Here is an 18,069-nt window from a genome sequence, read left to right on the forward strand (position 1 = left end):
TTACATTAAACTATATATATTTAAGACGTTTTTAGCTTATTTGATCATTTAAAAAATGTGTATAGGCCTATCAAATTTGGAAAATGTCGGTTAGCCTAATTCAATTGTAGTCGAAATGTGACACTCCCAACGAATATGGAGATGTAAAATAGTCTAAATCAGAGCCAGACTGAGGGCATTCTGACATCAGCAGTCCAAAAGGGGATGAGACCCTCGGAAGGAAGAGGCGGTTTGTGATGATGTCACAGGATGCCACCGTAGTGGATCAATTTCAATTTGAAGCTCGAGCTCCTCTCCTCGCTTTTACCGTAGAGCACACTGGATTGAACCATTAGTGAACGGACAACCGGACTATTGGGCTCTGGGAAAAGGGTCGGGAAAAGCAGAATTCGCTATTTTCTTCTCATTTGAAGGCGACATTTCTCAGTAAGGTAAGACACATTTTAATGAATTCCAGTCCAGCAGAATGACAGATTGGAATCATTTCTGGTCTCTTTCTGGAATTGGTTCTGATTGGGTTTGGGTAGGCTATCAAGGTGGATCAGAGTAAAACTGTCTACACAAATAGGCCTAATGATAATAAAGTGATAGTATATTGTTGATTGTTAAGATTGGGTCAAGAGCTAATAAAGCTTGATCAACCATGCAGAGTTCCTCTGAAGAACAGTTGTTTAAACATCACGGTTTACGTCCACTCCTACTACCCTGTTGCTGTTGCTGTTTTTGTTGTTGTTGTTATCTGCATTTTTATGTAAGAGGGAGTTTGAAAATGATGAAATGCTAAGGGATAATATGGTTTAGATAGACAGGGCTGGCCATGGTGTGATGCAGCACGGCAGGAATATATGCACTTCTAGAAAGAAAACTTCACGACAGGCAGGGAGACTATATGAACAAAGGAAATAACACATATCAACGGCTATATCCTTCACACACAAGGTGATACTATAGAAGTTTCATCGCTTTTCTACCAACTTGTCATCTTGTTATTTTAATGTTCTTTCTTTTGAGCATTACAATGCCACACATTGGCTGGTTGGCAAGTTGCGCAGCTTCACTGTTCTATGATGACATTGGTCCTTCTCAGGGTAATAGAACCTTCACTAGCTGTTGTCAGGGAGATTCAGACAGTTTGGAGTATGTCTGGAAGACACTTCTTGATGCCTGCTGAATGGCGCACACTGCCTGTTACGAAATAGTCTGGACTGCAGATGTCTGCTGGCAAACGTCTCATTGCCATGGTTACGTGGTTACAAAAGCACCATGGTCAGTCTAAACAGATTGATAGAAGGCTTTGGTTCTGACTTCAGAAGCAGCACCATGTAAAATGTACACACATTGGTGATTGGTTTTGCTGCAATTCATTGATGTGAAAAGATTCCATTCCAAAGAGATGAGATGTGAGAGTACACACACACACACACTGACAAAAGCTTTATCTTATTTCAATACTATACAGATGCAGGCGGTGCTTGACTTGGGCAGGAGCTCACCGGAGCTGAGTACCGGCACCTCAACGTTTCTACTGCTTGAGCTCCTGTTCTTCATATAGAACATTACCTCAACAGTGTTGTGGAGCTCCTGCATCTAAATATCAACAGTACAGGCACCTATTTCAGTCCAAGTCAAGCACTGGTTGCAGGGCATGCTGTAACAAAACGAGTGCAACAACACTTTCATCTTCAGGTGTCTGAGCTACACAGTGGAATGGGCTTGGTGCCCCTGAAGTGCCCCTTTAAGAGAGAAAGCACTGTGTGTTGACCAGTGTGTTGGACAGTGGAAAGGTTTGGGTACATTTCCAGGGGTCTGTTGGAGAAGGACATAAGTTAAACAAACTGTCAGAGGGTTGACAAGTGCTTCCTGATTTAGGAGGGCTGGGATGGGGCTACTGCAGGAAAGTGAGAAGGAGAGGGGGAAGAAAGAGAGAGAGGGATAGAGAGAGACAGGGAGAGGAGAAGGAGAGAGAGAGGATGGTAGGGGGGAGGGGGGTAAATACCTCCATGTTTCCTTGGTTCTGCCAAGCTCTCTCTCTCCTCACCCCTCATGAATACCATTAATTTGGTACTGTAGAACCTTTGGGGTGTTGGCCGACTCAACCCTTCATGTTATGACCCAGGAAAGCTTGGAGAGGAAACCCTGACATGTCTCTCAGGCCCCTCCCTGCTGTTCCTCCCTGGTGCTTCAGGAAGGGCACAAGGTTATCATGGTTGGGCCTGCTGTTATTCTGCTTGGCTTCAGAGAAGAGAAGTGCTTTTGTCTAATTGCCAAGCTGATGGTTTAAACCTGACGCTGCATGTTTGGGGAACGACCGTCGCTAGCTCTGTTTTTGTTTTAGAAAAAGATAGCTAATGCATTAATATCCAGCGGTGGGAGTTTGAGTAGCCCAGATCCCTGTGGATTTATATAAATATTTGGACATTGACCAAGTTATTATCATTTTGGCTCCGTACGCTACCACAATGGATTTGGAAGGAAACACAGCAAATTAAATTGAAATTAAATAATGAATGTGAGTTGAAAGTGCAGACTTTCAGCTTTAATTTTAGGGTATTTACCTCCAAATCGGGTGAACGGTGTAGAAATGACAGCACTTTTTATATGTGACCCCCCAATTTTAGGGGCTCAAAGTCATTGGACAAACTAACATAATCATAAATTAAATTGTGAGTTTAAAAAAATATTTTGCAGTCAATAACTGCCTGAAGTGTGTAACCCATAGACATCACCAGATGCTGGGTTTCTTCTCTGCTGATGCTCCGTCAGGCCTTTACTGCAGCTGTCTTCAGTTCCTGCTTGTTCTTGGGGCATTTTGCCTTCAGTTTTGCCTTCTGCAAGGGAAGTGCATGCTCAATTGGATTCAGGTCAGATGATTGACTTGGCCATTGCAGAACATTCCACTTCTTTGCCTTAAAAAAGCATTGGGTTGCTTTCGCAGTATGCTTCGGGTCATTGTCCATCTGCACTGTGAAGCGACGTCCAATGAGTTTTGAAGCATTTGGCTGAATCTGAATACAAGGGAACCAATTCCATTGGCAGCCATATATGGCCATAACACCCCCTCCACCATGATTCACAGATGAGGTGGTATGCTTCGGATCATGAGCAGTTCCTTCCCTTCTGCATACTCTTCTCTTTCCATCTGTCTGGTACAAGTGGATATTTGTCTCATCTGTCCATAGGATGTTGTTCCAGAACTGTACAGGTTTTCTTAGATGTTATTTGGCAAACTCTAATCTGGTCTTCCTGTTTTTGAGGCTTACCAGTGGTTTACATCTGGTGCTAAACCGTCTGTATTTACTCTGGTGAAGTTTTCTCTTGATTGTTGACTTTGACACAGATACACCTACCTCCTGTGGAGTGTTCTTGATCTGGACAACTGTTGTGAAGGGGTTTCTTTTCACCAGGGAAATAATGATTCTGTCATCCATCACAGTTGTTTTCCGTGGTCTTCCGGGCCTTTTGGTGTTCCTGAGCTCACCAGTGTGTTCTTTCTTTTTCAGAATGTACCAAATCGTTGATTTGGCCACACCTCATGTTTTTGCTCTCTCTCTGATGGGTTTGTTTTGAAATGTCAACCTCATGATGGCTTGCTTCACTGGCAGTGACAGACTTCATGTTGAGGGTTAACAGCAACAGAGTCCAAATGCAAATGCCACACTTGAAATCAACTCTAGATCTTTCATCTGATTACTTATAAATTAACTAATGAGGAAATAACACACAGCTAGCCATGGAACAGCTGAGCAGCCAATTTCCAATGACTTTTGGTCCCTTAAAATGGGGTCACATATCAAAAGTGCTGTAATTCCTACACCATTCACCCGATTTGGAGGTAAATACCCTCAAATTAAAGCTGAAAATCTGCCCTTTCAGGTTATATTCATGAATTGATTTCAACTTTGGTTGACAGTTAAAATAATAATAACTTGGTCAATGTCCAAATAGTTCTGGACCTGAATGTATGTGATAGAAGATTTATATTACCCACTACTCGCTATGTACGGTATCTTAGGTTTACGGGTAGTATGTTTGTCAGTTGGTGCTGTTCCCTTCACAGATGCTATTGGGCTGCACCTCCATGTGTGATTTATTATTGAGGAAAGGATCAAAGGGGCCGGTTCTGGGTTCAGTTCTGTGTGATTGATGGCTTCATCACATCAACACGTGTCTCTTTAATGCTTTCAAACCAAAACAAGTGTATTTGGAAATAGACTCAGACATCTTGCTTACTGACATGGATGTGATAAGGTAGTTGGCTATGTCAGTGGTGACATAAGCAGGGGCGCAACTTTGGTTTTAGAAGTGTGTGAGGGGGGACATTAATATTTGTTTTACGCATGGGCCTAAAGCAGACTGTTGCCTCGTTTTGTATCACATTCCAATGGTAAAACTGGGGGACAAAAATACAATTTCAGAATGTGTGGGGGGGGCATGTCCCCCTTGTCCACAGTGAAAGTTGCGCCCCTGGACATAACAGTCATATAAGTGACAATGTCATTGATAATAATGTAATTAATTTATCATATGAGTGACATAGCATTCAATCATATGAATGGTTCATCTAGATCCATCTATAAAGGTCTTCTTGAAAAAAACTTGTTTTAGTGTATTATTATGACTGTGATCTCTCTCCCTCTTCTCCCTGTTTCTCTCTGAGACCGATAGGGGGATTACTGCAAGCAGTCTTGGCTCTGAGCCGTAGATAGCAGTTCGCTTGGCTGGGAGTGAAATTTTCCTCTCAGTAAAACCCCTTCCACTGTTCACAGACCTGCTGACCTGTCTCTATCTCTCCTCCAGGACCCGTTGACAGCAGAGCCAGGATGGATGCTAACGGCATATTCTCACTTCTGTTGCTGTGTTCTGTCACTGAGGTAATATACTCAACCCAAGTTGTGAAGTCATTTACCCTTTGTCCTCGATATGCCTTTTATAAACTCACTGTGGCATGCAGAGTGAATATGGTTGCTCTTGAAAGTCGTTAAAACATGATCATAACTCATATTTAACTCAAATCCACACTTTCACTCTCTTGATTTGGTTTGATATTCTAAAATACTCTGTCCGTGAGTGTATCGTTTCCTCTGAGTGTTAGCCATTTTTTTCACAGCTGTGTGTGTTGGCGAGCCCTGAGGGGAATGACTCCCAGCAGCACCATACCCAGAACGTCTACCACGACATCGGTGTCACCAGGAACACCATAGTCACTGCTCAGTTTGAGTGCTATCAGAAGATCATGAAAAACGACAAACACAACAAAATAGGTAAGGGTCCCTTAAGGGTGGTGTGGTGCAGGTTGTAATGGGGTAGCTCATTTGTTCAATTTCAATCTCATGATTTGCATCGTAGAGATTTTCAATTTACTCTTAGCATATTCAATTTGAATTTGAAACAATCCTCAGTCTTAACTGAAATGGTCCTAACCCCAGTGAATAGCACCTTCTAAGGAACTGACCTCCTAGTTTCAGTTTCAACTTAAAAGTTTGCTTAAAGGGATACTTCTGGATTTTGGCTAAATCTATTTCCCTAGAGTCAGATGAACTTGTGGATACCATTATTATGTGTGCAGTATGAAGGAAGTTAGAGGTCGTTTCGCGAACCAATGCTAACTAGCGTTAGCACGATGACTATGGGTATCTGCTAGCATGCTCATTGCCAAAATCCCAAAGTATCCCTTTAAACTGCCTGTGTTGTTGTGTCCCTTCACTCAGGGCCAGTTTGTAACAGGACGTGGGATGGCTGGCTGTGCTGGGAGGACACAGAGGCAGGCTTCACTACAAACCAACACTGTCCAGACTACTTCCAAGACTTTGACACAGCAGGTCTGTATTTTGCAATCTGGCTGGTCTCTCCAACCCAACGACATTGAACAGAGATTATTGTATGACTGTATAAGGTAATGTACGAGTCAGCCTGGCTATTCTCTGTTAGGCTTTTAGAGAAATGTCCTTTGCTGTTTTCAACGTTCATTTTAGTATGGATAAAGGGATGAAAGTTATTCTCATGAATGGATATCGTTCTTTTTTAATTAATGCTGTGTTGATTGCTGAGATGAGCAAGTGTCACACCTGTCCACTCTTCTGTTGACTCACGTTGGTTGATGCACTACATCACTCACCTTCTGTTTCTAATCACCAGAAATGGCATCCAAAGTGTGCAGTGAAACGGGTAATTGGTTTCTACACCCGGAGAGCAACAGGACATGGACAAACTACACCAAATGTACGGCATACACCAGTGCAGGAAGAGTGGTAAGACAAGTGACCTTTTGATAAGCTTTTTAATGTAGTTATGTTGTGGATATTATATTGTAATGCATGTTAGGTTGACATGGTGTATTCTTTCTCAGACAGCGATGAATCTCTACTACCTGGTTCTGATTGGACATGGACTGTCGCTGACGTCATTGTTCTTCTCATTGGGAATATTTTTCCATTTCAAGTAAGTTACTCTGTTAGCCCATAAGTATGCTCCTGTTATATATTTAATTTCATTAACCTTTATTTTAACATGGTGTCATATTGAGACCAAGTGTCTTTTTCAAATGAGCCCTGCACAATATAAACACACATATCAACACAAAACCCAATAAAATACTAAATTACAAAACATGATCATAGAAAACGAACACAATCTTCACTTAGAGCATTCCCCACTACTGATTTAAATTATATAGAAATACACTGCTCAAAAAAAATAAAAGGAACACTTAAACAACACAATGTAACTCCAAGTCAATCACACTTCTGTGAAATCAAACTGTCCACTTAGGAAGTAACACTGATTGACAATCAATTTCACATGCTGTTGTGCAAATGGAAGACAACAGGTGGAAATTATAGGCAATTAGCAAGACACCCCCAATAAAGGAGTGGTTCTACAGGTGGTGACCACAGACCACTTCTCAGTACCTATGCTTCCTGGCTGATGTTTTGGTCACTTTTGAATGCTGGCGGTGTTTTCACTCTAGTGGTAGCATGAGACGGAGTCTACAACCCACACAAGTGGCTCAGGTAGTGCAGCTCATCCAGGATGGCACATCAATGCGAGCTGTGGCAAGAAGGTTTGCTGTGTCTGTCAGCGTAGTGTCCAGAGCATAGAGGTGCTACCAGGAGATAGGCCAGTACATCAGGAGACGTGGAGGAGGCCGTAGGAGGGAAACAACCCAGCAGCAGGACCGCTACCTCCGCCTTTGTGCAAGGAGGAGCACTGCCAGAGCCCTGCAAAATGACCTCCAGCAGGCCACAAATGTGCATGTGTCTGCTCAAAAAGTCAGAAACAGACTCCATGAGGGTGGTATGAGGGCCCAACGTCCACAGGTGGGGGTTGTGCTTACAGCCCAACACCGTGCAGGACGTTTGGCATTTGCCAGAGAACACCAAGATTGGCAAATTCACCACTGGTGCCCTGTGCTCTTCACAGATGAAAGCAGGTTCACACTAAGCACGTGACAGACGTGACAGAGTCTGGAGACGCCGTGGAGAACATTCTGCTGCCTGCAACATCCTCCAGCATGACCGGTTTGGCGGTGGGTCAGTTATGGTGTGGGGTGGCATTTCTTTGGGGGGTCGCACAGCCCTCCATGTGCTCGCTAGAGGTAGCCTGACTGCCATTAGGTACCGAGATGAGATCCTCAGACCCCTTGTGAGACCATATGCTGGTGCGGTTGGCCCTGGGTTCCTCCTAATGCAAGACAATGCTAGTCCTCATGTGGCTGGAGTGTGTCAGCAGTTCCTGCAAGAGGAAGGCATTGATGCTATGGACTGGCCCGCCCGTTCCCCAGACCTGAATCCAATTGAGCACATCTGGGACATCATGTCTCGCTCCATCCACCAACGCCACGTTGCACCACAGACTGTCCAGGAGTTGGCGGATGCTTTAGTCCAGGTCTGGGAGGAGATCCCTCAGGAGACCATCCACCACCTCATCAGGAGCATGCCCAGGCATTGTAGGGAGGTCATACAGGCACGTGGAGGCCACACACACTACTGAGCCTCATTTTGACTTGTTTTAAGGACATTACATCAAAGTTGGATCAGCCTGTAGTGTGGTTTTCCACTTTAATTTTGAGTGTGACTCCAAATCCAGACCTCCATGGGTTGATAAATTTAATTTCCATTGATCATTTGTGTGTGATTTTGTTGTCAGCACATTCAACTATGTAAAGAAAAAAGTATTTAATAAGAATATTTCATTCATTCAGATATAGGATGTGTTATTTTAGTGTTCCCTTTATTTTTTTGAGCAGTGTATATAGAAATATGATGTTTTTCTTACTTTAGATTGAATAATTGAATTATTTTCTATGGAAGAAGGAGGAAAAACTCATTCATTCTGGCCTACTCATAAGGATGCATTAACGACACAAGCGTCATAAATTATGTTGGGAGAATGTAATTATAAGGAGTTGTAGGGAGTTTAACTCGATAAAGATGGTACATTGTTCCATCTTCCATTGTTGTCCATTCAACATAAGAATATTTTATTTCTTTCCCTACCAGGAGTCTAAGCTGCCAGAGGATAACGCTCCACAAAAACCTATTTTTTTCATTTGTGTTGAACTCGGTCATCACCATCATCTGGTTGACAGCGGTGGCTAACAACCAGGGACTAGTGCAGAGCAACCCTGTGAGTATGATGACTAACAACCAGGGACTAGTGCAGAGCAACCCTGTGAGTATGATGACTAACAACCAGGAACTAGTACAGAGCAACCCTGTGAGTATGATGACTAACAACCAGGGACTAGTACAGAGCAACCCTGTGAGTATGATGACTAACAACCAGGGACTAGTGCAGAGCAACCCTGTGAGTATGATGACTAACAACCAGGGACTAGTGCAGAGCAACCCTGTGAGTATGATGACTAACAACCAGGGACTAGTACAACCCTGTCAGTATGATGACTAACAACCAGGGACTAGTGCAGAGCAACCCTGTGAGTATGATGACTAACAACCAGGGACTAGTGCAGAGCAACCCTGTGAGTATGATGACTAACAACCAGGGACTAGTACAACCCTGTCAGTATGATGACTAACAACCAGGGACTAGTACAACCCTGTCAGGATGATGACTAACAACCAGGGACTAGTACAGTACAACCCTGTCAGTATGATGACTAACAATCAGGGACTAGTACAACCCTGTCAGTATGATGACTAACAACCAGGGACTAGTACAGTACAACCCTGTCAGTATGATGACTAACAACCAGGGACTAGTACAACCCTGTCAGTATGATGACTAACAACCAGGGACTAGTACAGTACAACCCTGTCAGTATGATGACTAACAACCAGGGACTAGTACAACCCTGTCAGTATGATGACTAACAACCAGGGACTAGTACAACCCTGTCAGTATGATGACTAACAACCAAGGACTAGTACAACCCTGTCAGTATGATGACTAACAACCAGGGACTAGTACAACCCTGTCAGTATGATGACTAACAACCAGTGACTAGTACAGTACAACCCTGTCAGTATGATGACTAACAACCAGGGACTAGTACAACCCTGTCAGTATGATGACTAACAACCAGGGACTAGTACAGTACAACCCTGTCAGTATGATGACTAACAACCAGGGACTAGTACAGTACAACCCTGTCAGTATGATGACTAACAACCAGGGACTAGTACAGTACAACCCTGTCAGTATGATGACTAACAACCAGGGACTAGTACAGTACAACCCTGTCAGTATGATGACTAACAACCAGGGACTAGTACAGTACAACCCTGTCAGTATGATGACTAACAACCAGGGACTAGTACAGTACAACCCTGTCAGTATGATGACTAACAACCAGGGACTAGTACAACCCTGTCAGTATGATGACTAACAACCAGTGACTAGTACAACCCTGTCAGTATGATGACTAACAACCAGGGACTAGTACAGTACAACCCTGTCAGTATGATGACTAACAACCAGGGACTAGTACAGTACAACCCTGTCAGTATGATGACTAACAACCAGGGACTAGTACAGTACAACCCTGTCAGTATGATGACTAACAACCAGGGACTAGTACAGTACAACCCTGTCAGTATGATGACTAACAACCAGGGACTAGTACAGTACAACCCTGTCAGTATGATGACTAACAACCAGGGACTAGTACAACCCTGTCAGTATGATGACTAACAACCAGGGACTAGTACAGTACAACCCTGTCAGTATGATGACTAACAACCAGGGACTAGTACAACCCTGTCAGTATGATGACTAACAACCAGGGACTAGTACAGTACAACCCTGTCAGTATGATGACTAACAACCAGGGACTAGTACAGTACAACCCTGTCAGTATGATGACTAACAACCAGGGACTAGTACAGTACAACCCTGTCAGTATGATGACTAACAACCAGGGACTAGTACAGTACAACCCTGTCAGTATGATGACTAACAACCAGGGACTAGTACAACCCTGTCAGTATGATGACTAACAACCAGGGACTAGTACAGTACAACCCTGTCAGTATGATGACTAACAACCAGGGACTAGTACAGTACAACTCTGTCAGTATGATGACTAACAACCAGGGACTAGTACAGTACAACTCTGTCAGTATGATGACTAACAACCAGGGACTAGTACAACCCTGTCAGTATGATGACTAACAACCAGGGACTAGTACAGTACAACCCTGTCAGTATGATGACTAACAACCAGGGACTAGTACAGTACAACTCTGTCAGTATGATGACTAACAACCAGGGACTAGTACAGTACAATCCTGTCAGTATGATGACTAACAACCAGGGACTAGTACAGTACAACCCTGTCAGTATGCAAAGCAACACTAATTATACTGTACATGTACAGTACCAGTCAAAGGTTTGGACTAGAGGTTGACCGATTATGATTTTTCAACACCGATACCGATTATTGGAGGACCTAAAAAGCCGATACTGTTTGGACACTCATTGGCCTAGAAGGCCAGCATCCCAGAGTCATCTCTTCACTGTTGGCATTGAGACTGGTGTTTTGCGGGTACTATTTATTGAAGCTGCCAGTTGAGGATTAGCTTGGATTAGCTAACACAACGTGCCATTGGAACACAGGAGTGATGGTTGCTGATAATGGGCCTCTGTAGGTCTATGTAGATATTCCATAAAATATCAGCCATTTCCAGCTACAATAGTCATATACAACATTAACAATGTCTACACTGTATTTCTGATCAATTTGATGTTATTTTAATGGACAAAAAATGTGCTTTTCTTTCAAAAACAAGGACATTTCTAAGTGTCCCCAAACGTTTGAACAGTAGTGTATATTAAAGGTGTAAATATATATTTAATATATAAGGTTTATATATTAAAGGTCCCAACCTGTTTCACAACAACAGAATTAACTTAGGATGTAAATAATGAGCAAAGCATTTCCAAGCTCAGTAGACAAAAATGTCTACTCAACCATAGACTGTTGGTTGACCCTGACCGGGGATATTCCAAGCTGATATTAGTTCTGCTACCCCACCCCCCACCAGGTGAGCTGTAAGGTGATCATGTTTATTCACCTGTACCTGTTTGGCTGTAACTACTTCTGGATGCTGTGTGAGGGCATCTACCTGCACACACTCATCGTCGTGGCTGTGTTCGCCGAGAAACAACACCTCATGTGGTACTACCTGCTTGGATGGGGTACGTGAAGTTACGACAAAACTATTAACTAATGAAACCATTCACTAACTATTACACGATTAAACAACGCTTGCCTTTTTAAGGGACGTTTCTAGAGTTGAATTACAGTTGTTTGTCCATTATGTCATCCATTAAAATCAATTATTGAATAATCTCCCAGGATTTCCACTCATACCTGCATTGATACATGCAATAGCACGAAGCTACTACTACAATGATAAGTAAGTATTTTGATATCTTTCTCTCTGGTCTTTGATAAGTATGCCATTCTCTGCCACATACAGTAATTCATGGATAAGCCATGTTGTCCACATGAGTCAAATATCTCTTGGCATCTCCTTCTCTCCTCCACAGTTGTTGGATCAGCTCCAACACTTCCCTCCTCTACATTATCCATGGTCCCATCTGTGCTGCCCTGCTGGTGAGCTCTTCTTTAAGCCACAATTCCAAGTACATTAACTAACGTTTATGACCATCCCTGTTCTTCCCCTTGTGTGATCACTGTAAACAGAACCGTCATCAACCTCAGGTCTCCTTTATACTCTGGGTGGGATTTTAAGTATATTTACTTTGGACATAATGGACATGTCTCTGGCTGGACTCATTGGACACATTGGCTTATTTCCAAAATCTCTCTCTCTCTCTCTCTCTCTCTGTCTGGCTCTCTCTGTCTCTCTGTCTCTCGTCTCTCCCTGTCTCTTCTCCCCCTCCCCATCCCTCCCTCCTACCCCCTTCTCTATCCCTCCCTCCCCCTCTCTCTCCAGGTGAATCTGTTCTTCCTGTTAAACATTGTGCGTGTCCTCATCACCAAACTGAAGGTAATCCACCAACAAGCAGAAGATAATTTCCTCTATTTGCTGTAACAAATGGACTAATAAAGTTGCATTGTATTCTAGGTGACCCATCAAGCTGAATCTAGCCTCTACATGAAGGCTGTGAGAGCCACCCTGATCCTAGTCCCTCTCCTGGGCATCCAGTTTGTCTTGTTCCCCTACAAACCCCAGGGACGCTTCGCCTTGGAGATCTACGACTATATTATGAACATCCTCATGCACTACCAGGTAGGACAACTCTAGAACATTCTCAAATGTCTAGAACTCTAGAGACCTTCTAGAACTTCTAAGTCAACTCTAGAAGTTCAGTTAGAGTAGTGTCCCAAGCTGGTTAGTGTTATCTTCTTTGTGTTGAAGTATCCTCTTTCTATCCTCAGGGTCTCCTGGTTGCCACCATCTTCTGCTTCTTCAATGGGGAGGTAAGACTCCAGCGGGATATTACATTATTCTGAACTAACTCTATGTCAGAAAGCTGAGCTGATGCAACCATAATTACTTTGATAAGGTGTCACGTTGGAGCAATGTAAACTGTTGTCCGATGGGACTTTCTTTCTTCCAGGTCCAAGGTGTTTTGCGAAGGCACTGGAACCAGCAGAGGATCCAGTTTGGCAGTAACTTTGCCCATGCAGATGTCTTCCGCTCAGCCTCATACGTGGCGTCATCCCTGACGGAGGTGCATCGCTGCTACAGCATCGACGGGCACACCGAACACATGAACGGCAAGAACAGCTACCACGACGTCGAGACGGTGACACCCACCATACTCCGGTCGGACAACCCGTTTGCCTGAGGCTGAAGGTCGGAAGTCGTGGGTCTTGGGTCTGTACAGTTACACAGTGGCAGTTAAACTTTTAGTTGAAATGGCTGCAGACAATTTGGAACTCTTTTCCCACCATATTCTAGAACATTTTCTCAAACTTCTTGGCAGTAGCCTTCACAGCAATTGGATGATGGTGAAAAAGTACATGAACGTTTATAGGGAGCACTACTCAGCCTCTTGATCTGGTCAATACAGTTACCTTCAACTGATCCACTTTAACTTCACGAGGACAGAATAGGCACTTAACTAGAGACACCTGTGTAAAGGCATGGACACTACCTACACTACCTTAAGGGTTTTAGTGTGAGGAATGGACACTACCTACACTACCTTAAGGGTTTTAGTGTGAGGAATGGACACTACCTACACTACCTTAAGGGTTTTAGTGTAAGGCATGGACACTACCTACACTACCTTAAGGGTTTTAGTGTGAGGAATGGACACTACCTACACTACCTTAAGGGTTTTAGTGTGAGGAATGGACACTACCTACACTACCTTAAGGGTTTTAGTGTAAGGAATGGACACTACCTACACTACCTTAAGGGTTTTAGTGTAAGGAATGGACACTACCTACACTACCTTAAGGGTTTTAGTGTAAGGAATCAATCTTGCCGTTTCATCCTGTGGACTGAAGAGCCTGCAACTGCACAACAACCTCTGACCCAAGAGCCTGAGACTCTACAACAACTTCTGACCCAAGAGCCCGAGACTCTACAACAACCTCTGACCCAAGAGCCTGAGACTCTACAACAACCTCTGACCCAAGAGCCTGAGACTCTACAACAACCTCTGACCCAAGAGCCTGAGACTCTACAACAACCTCTGACCCAAGAGGAGTACAGTGCAATGAACTTGTTGGGCCTACTGGTGATATAATGACTTCCATTCTGTAAAGGACAAAGGAAACCTAATGTACATGGACCTTAAGCACTGGATTATGTATTAAGATTGGCAGGCTCATTATGGCTCTCTTTATGACAAGACAAGTAACTAAACGTCACAGTGGATTTTTTTGATACAGTGTACAGTTACAATTGTTTTATTTTACAGCCATTAGCATTGAATGTGTTATCATGTGTTGTTGTCTGTGGTTTGAATTTGCATGGTCATTGATGGCTACTTATTTATAACTATGTTACAGTAGTACAAGATGGACCACCCATTAGAATGTTCATTTCCTGTCAGTGTATTTCCCTGTCCAGCGGTCTTCTCCCTTCTGTCTAGACTAGGGTTTAGTCCCTCTGTGGGAGTTTATGTCTGGCACATAAAATGACCTTGGTTTTGCCTCAGTTTTATCTGTCATAGTTGAATGTATGTAAGTCTTGTTTAAGTATGTTAAGTATTTTTTTTCATAGAGTTGCTTCATATCCAAATGCTGGAGAGAATTCTGCTCACACGTGGAGACTTAATGTGGAGGGAGAGAGAGCGCTGAGAGAGAGAGAGAGAGAGAGAGGGGGAGAGGGAGGCAGAGAGTGGGGTGAAGAGAGGGAGAAAGAGAGAGAGAGAGACGGGGGGAGCGAGAGAGAGAGAGAGGGAGACGGGGGGAGCGAGAGAGAGAGAGAGAGAGAGACGGGGGGAGCGAGAGAGAGAGAGAGAGAGAAGGGAGGGAGAGAGGGGGAAGGAGGCAGAGAGTGGGGTGGAGAGAGAGAGAGAGAGAGAAGGGAGGGAGAGAGGGGGAAGGAGGCAGAGAGTGGGGTGGAGAGAGAGAGAGAGACGGGGGGAGCGAGAGAGAGAGAGAGAGACGGGGGAGAGAGAGAAGGACAAAGTGTTTGTGTTTCCTGTATATTTCAAAATGTATGTCTATGGATATGCCATTATAGAAATACAACATGTTCAAGGAGGAGTCTATAGGGTATTTATGTTTCTCACTACTCAAGTGAGTTACCTATCAACCGTGAGTTACCTATCAACCGTGGTATGTCATGTGGATTTTGTCAGCACTGTTTTCATTAACTTTGTTGTAGTATTGTATACCTTGATATTGTAGAGCTGCAGTTCTGTTTTCATTATACATGATAACTGATGGCTGGGTCTGACATGTATTATGGATAGTGTCTGAACTCATTGTAATGTTCATTTGGTCTTTGGTAGTCAGGAACAGGATATAGAATTCAGAACAAACTGTTTTGTGTTCCACTCAATTCTGAGTTTTACTTAGGAACGCTTCAGGCATGTTTCTCTGTTCTTCTATGAATCTAATGTTTTTCCTTCAGGCATGTTTCTCTGTTCTTCTATGAATCTAATGTTTTTCCTTCAGGCATGTTTCTCTGTTCTTCTATGAATCTAATGTTTTTCCTTCAGGCATGTTTCTCTGTTCTTCTATGAATCTAATGTTTTTCCTTCAGGCATGTTTCTCTGTTCTTCTATGAATCTAATGTTTTTCCTTCAGGCATGTTTCTCTGTTCTTCTATGAATCTAATGTTTTTCCTTCAGGCATGTTTCTCTGTTCTTCTATGAATCTAATGTTTTTCCTTCAGGCATGTTTCTCTGTTCTTCTATGAATCTAATGTTTTTCCTTCAGGCATGTTTCTCTGTTCTTCTATGAATCTAATGTTTTTCCTTCAGGCATGTTTCTCTGTTCTTCTATGAATCTAATGTTTTTCCTTCAGGCATGTTTCTCTGTTCTTCTATGAATCTAATGTTTTTCCTTCAGGCATGTTTCTCTGTTCTTCTATGAATCTAATGTTTTTCCTTCAGGCATGTTTCTCTGTTCTTCTATGAATCTAATGTTTTTCCTTCAGGCATGTTTCTCTGTTCTTCTATGAATCTAATGTTTTTCCTTCAGGCATGTTTCTCTGTTCTTCTATGAATCTAATGTTTTTCCTTCAGGCATGTTTCTCTGTTCTTCTATGAATCTAATGTTTTTCCTTCAGGCATGTTTCTCTGTTCTTCTATGAATCTAATGTTTTTCCTTCAGGCATGTTTCTCTGTTCTTCTATGAATCTAATGTTTTTCCTTCAGGCATGTTTCTCTGTTCTTCTATGAATCTAATGTTTTTCCTTCAGGCATGTTTCTCTGTTCTTCTATGAATCTAATGTTTTTCCTTCAGGCATGTTTCTCTGTTCTTCTATGAATCTAATGTTTTTCCTTCAGGCATGTTTCTCTGTTCTTCTATGAATCTAATGTTTTTCCTTCAGGCATGTTTCTCTGTTCTTCTATGAATCTAATGTTTTTCCTTCAGGCATGTTTCTCTGTTCTTCTATGAATCTAATGTTTTTCCTTCAGGCATGTTTCTCTGTTCTTCTATGAATCTAATGTTTTTCCTTCAGGCATGTTTCTCTGTTCTTCTATGAATCTAATGTTTTTCCTTCAGGCATGTTTCTCTGTTCTTCTATGAATCTAATGTTTTTCCTTCAGGCATGTTTCTCTGTTCTTCTATGAATCTAATGTTTTTCCTTCAGGCATGTTTCTCTGTTCTTCTATGAATCTAATGTTTTTCCTTCAGGCATGTTTCTCTGTTCTTCTATGAATCTAATGTTTTTCCTTCAGGCATGTTTCTCTGTTCTTCTATGAATCTAATGTTTTTCCTTCAGGCATGTTTCTCTGTTCTTCTATGAATCTAATGTTTTTCCTTCAGGCATGTTTCTCTGTTCTTCTATGAATCTAATGTTTTTCCTTCAGGCATGTTTCTCTGTTCTTCTATGAATCTAATGTTTTTCCTTCAGGCATGTTTCTCTGTTCTTCTATGAATCTAATGTTTTTCCTTCAGGCATGTTTCTCTGTTCTTCTATGAATCTAATGTTTTTCCTTCAGGCATGTTTCTCTGTTCTTCTATGAATCTAATGTTTTTCCTTCAGGCATGTTTCTCTGTTCTTCTATGAATCTAATGTTTTTCCTTGCGCTGAGTGTTGACATTGTACAGGTGCCAAACTGTTTATTATTTTTATTGTGGGGAATGCTGTACTGAATGTTTGTGAAGTGTAATGCAATTATAGGTCATTAACAAACGTTGCTCTGACACTTCTGGTTTGTGTTATTCTGTACTGAGTTGTGAAACCAACACTGATGGGCCGTGGTGTACGCAGTGTACACACACACACACACACACACTCACACTCACACACACACACACACACACACACACACACACACACACACACACACACACACACACACACACACACACACACACACACACACACACACACACACACACACTCTCTCTCTAAAACATACACACAGATGAGAGACATACAGTACACAGTCCTAGACAAGCTGTTGGTCCATAGTGGAAGTGTATCAAAACTGTCTGTGTGGTCTAAGCAATTTGTAGCCTGGCTTTAAATCATTCTCCTCTTAAATGAAGTCAATGGTCATTTCAGCACTTCAAACAACATGTCTGCTTTTGTTTTATTGGACATGATGCATGTCTGTTTTATCATCATCTGTGCTTTGAACAAATCTGCTATTGCATGAAATTAGTATTGATTGCTACACTACAAACACTCCTATTTGTATTGATTCATTGGATTCATATGAGATCTAGAATCCCCTGTATGAAAGCTGTTACAAGTGAATACAAGTGTTATAAGCAGACAGGAGAGAAAAGTCATTTACATCAGTAGGGAACTTCAATATCTTCCAATAATTCATGCCGGGAAAACACCAAAGTGCTGAAATGAACCGTAATGATTGAATCAATGTTTGTGGAAATCTAAACTCTAGACATCTGCTTTTTGTTTAAAGCAAATTGAGGATTACTTTGAAAAATACTTAATGATTAAGTTCCCTGAGGCAAAACCTCCCAGCTAACCT

General features: G+C 42.4%; 1 protein-coding gene across 1 annotated transcript; it reads left to right on the forward strand.

Annotated features, from left to right (window-relative positions):
* Positions 1-246: 246 nt before the first annotated feature.
* LOC110527250 (calcitonin gene-related peptide type 1 receptor) lies at positions 247-13,635 on the forward strand. The gene is made up of 14 exons (XM_036951864.1): positions 247-431; positions 4,798-4,871; positions 5,108-5,261; positions 5,709-5,819; positions 6,136-6,248; positions 6,347-6,438; positions 8,499-8,625; positions 11,505-11,658; positions 11,819-11,879; positions 12,013-12,079; positions 12,423-12,476; positions 12,555-12,719; positions 12,869-12,910; positions 13,051-13,635. Exons 2-14 carry the CDS (start codon positions 4,821-4,823, stop codon positions 13,279-13,281), a joined length of 1,422 nt encoding a protein of 473 aa, XP_036807759.1. The 5' UTR covers positions 247-431; positions 4,798-4,820; the 3' UTR covers positions 13,282-13,635.
* The last annotated feature ends 4,434 nt before the right edge of the window (positions 13,636-18,069 follow it).

This window comes from Oncorhynchus mykiss, chromosome 18 (genome assembly GCF_013265735.2).
Source record: "Oncorhynchus mykiss isolate Arlee chromosome 18, USDA_OmykA_1.1, whole genome shotgun sequence".
Taxonomy (NCBI): Eukaryota; Metazoa; Chordata; class Actinopteri; order Salmoniformes; family Salmonidae; genus Oncorhynchus; species Oncorhynchus mykiss.

Excerpts from the sequence above, each read along its gene's own strand:
- LOC110527250 (XM_036951864.1), top strand. The coding sequence starts at position 4,821 with ATGGATGCTAACGGCATATTCTCACTTCTGTTGCTGTGTTCTGTCACT. Across the intron at positions 5,262-5,708 it reads CGACAAACACAACAAAATAG|GGCCAGTTTGTAACAGGACG; the intron begins GTAAGGGTCCCT and ends CCCTTCACTCAG. Across the intron at positions 12,911-13,050 it reads TCTGCTTCTTCAATGGGGAG|GTCCAAGGTGTTTTGCGAAG; the intron begins GTAAGACTCCAG and ends TCTTTCTTCCAG.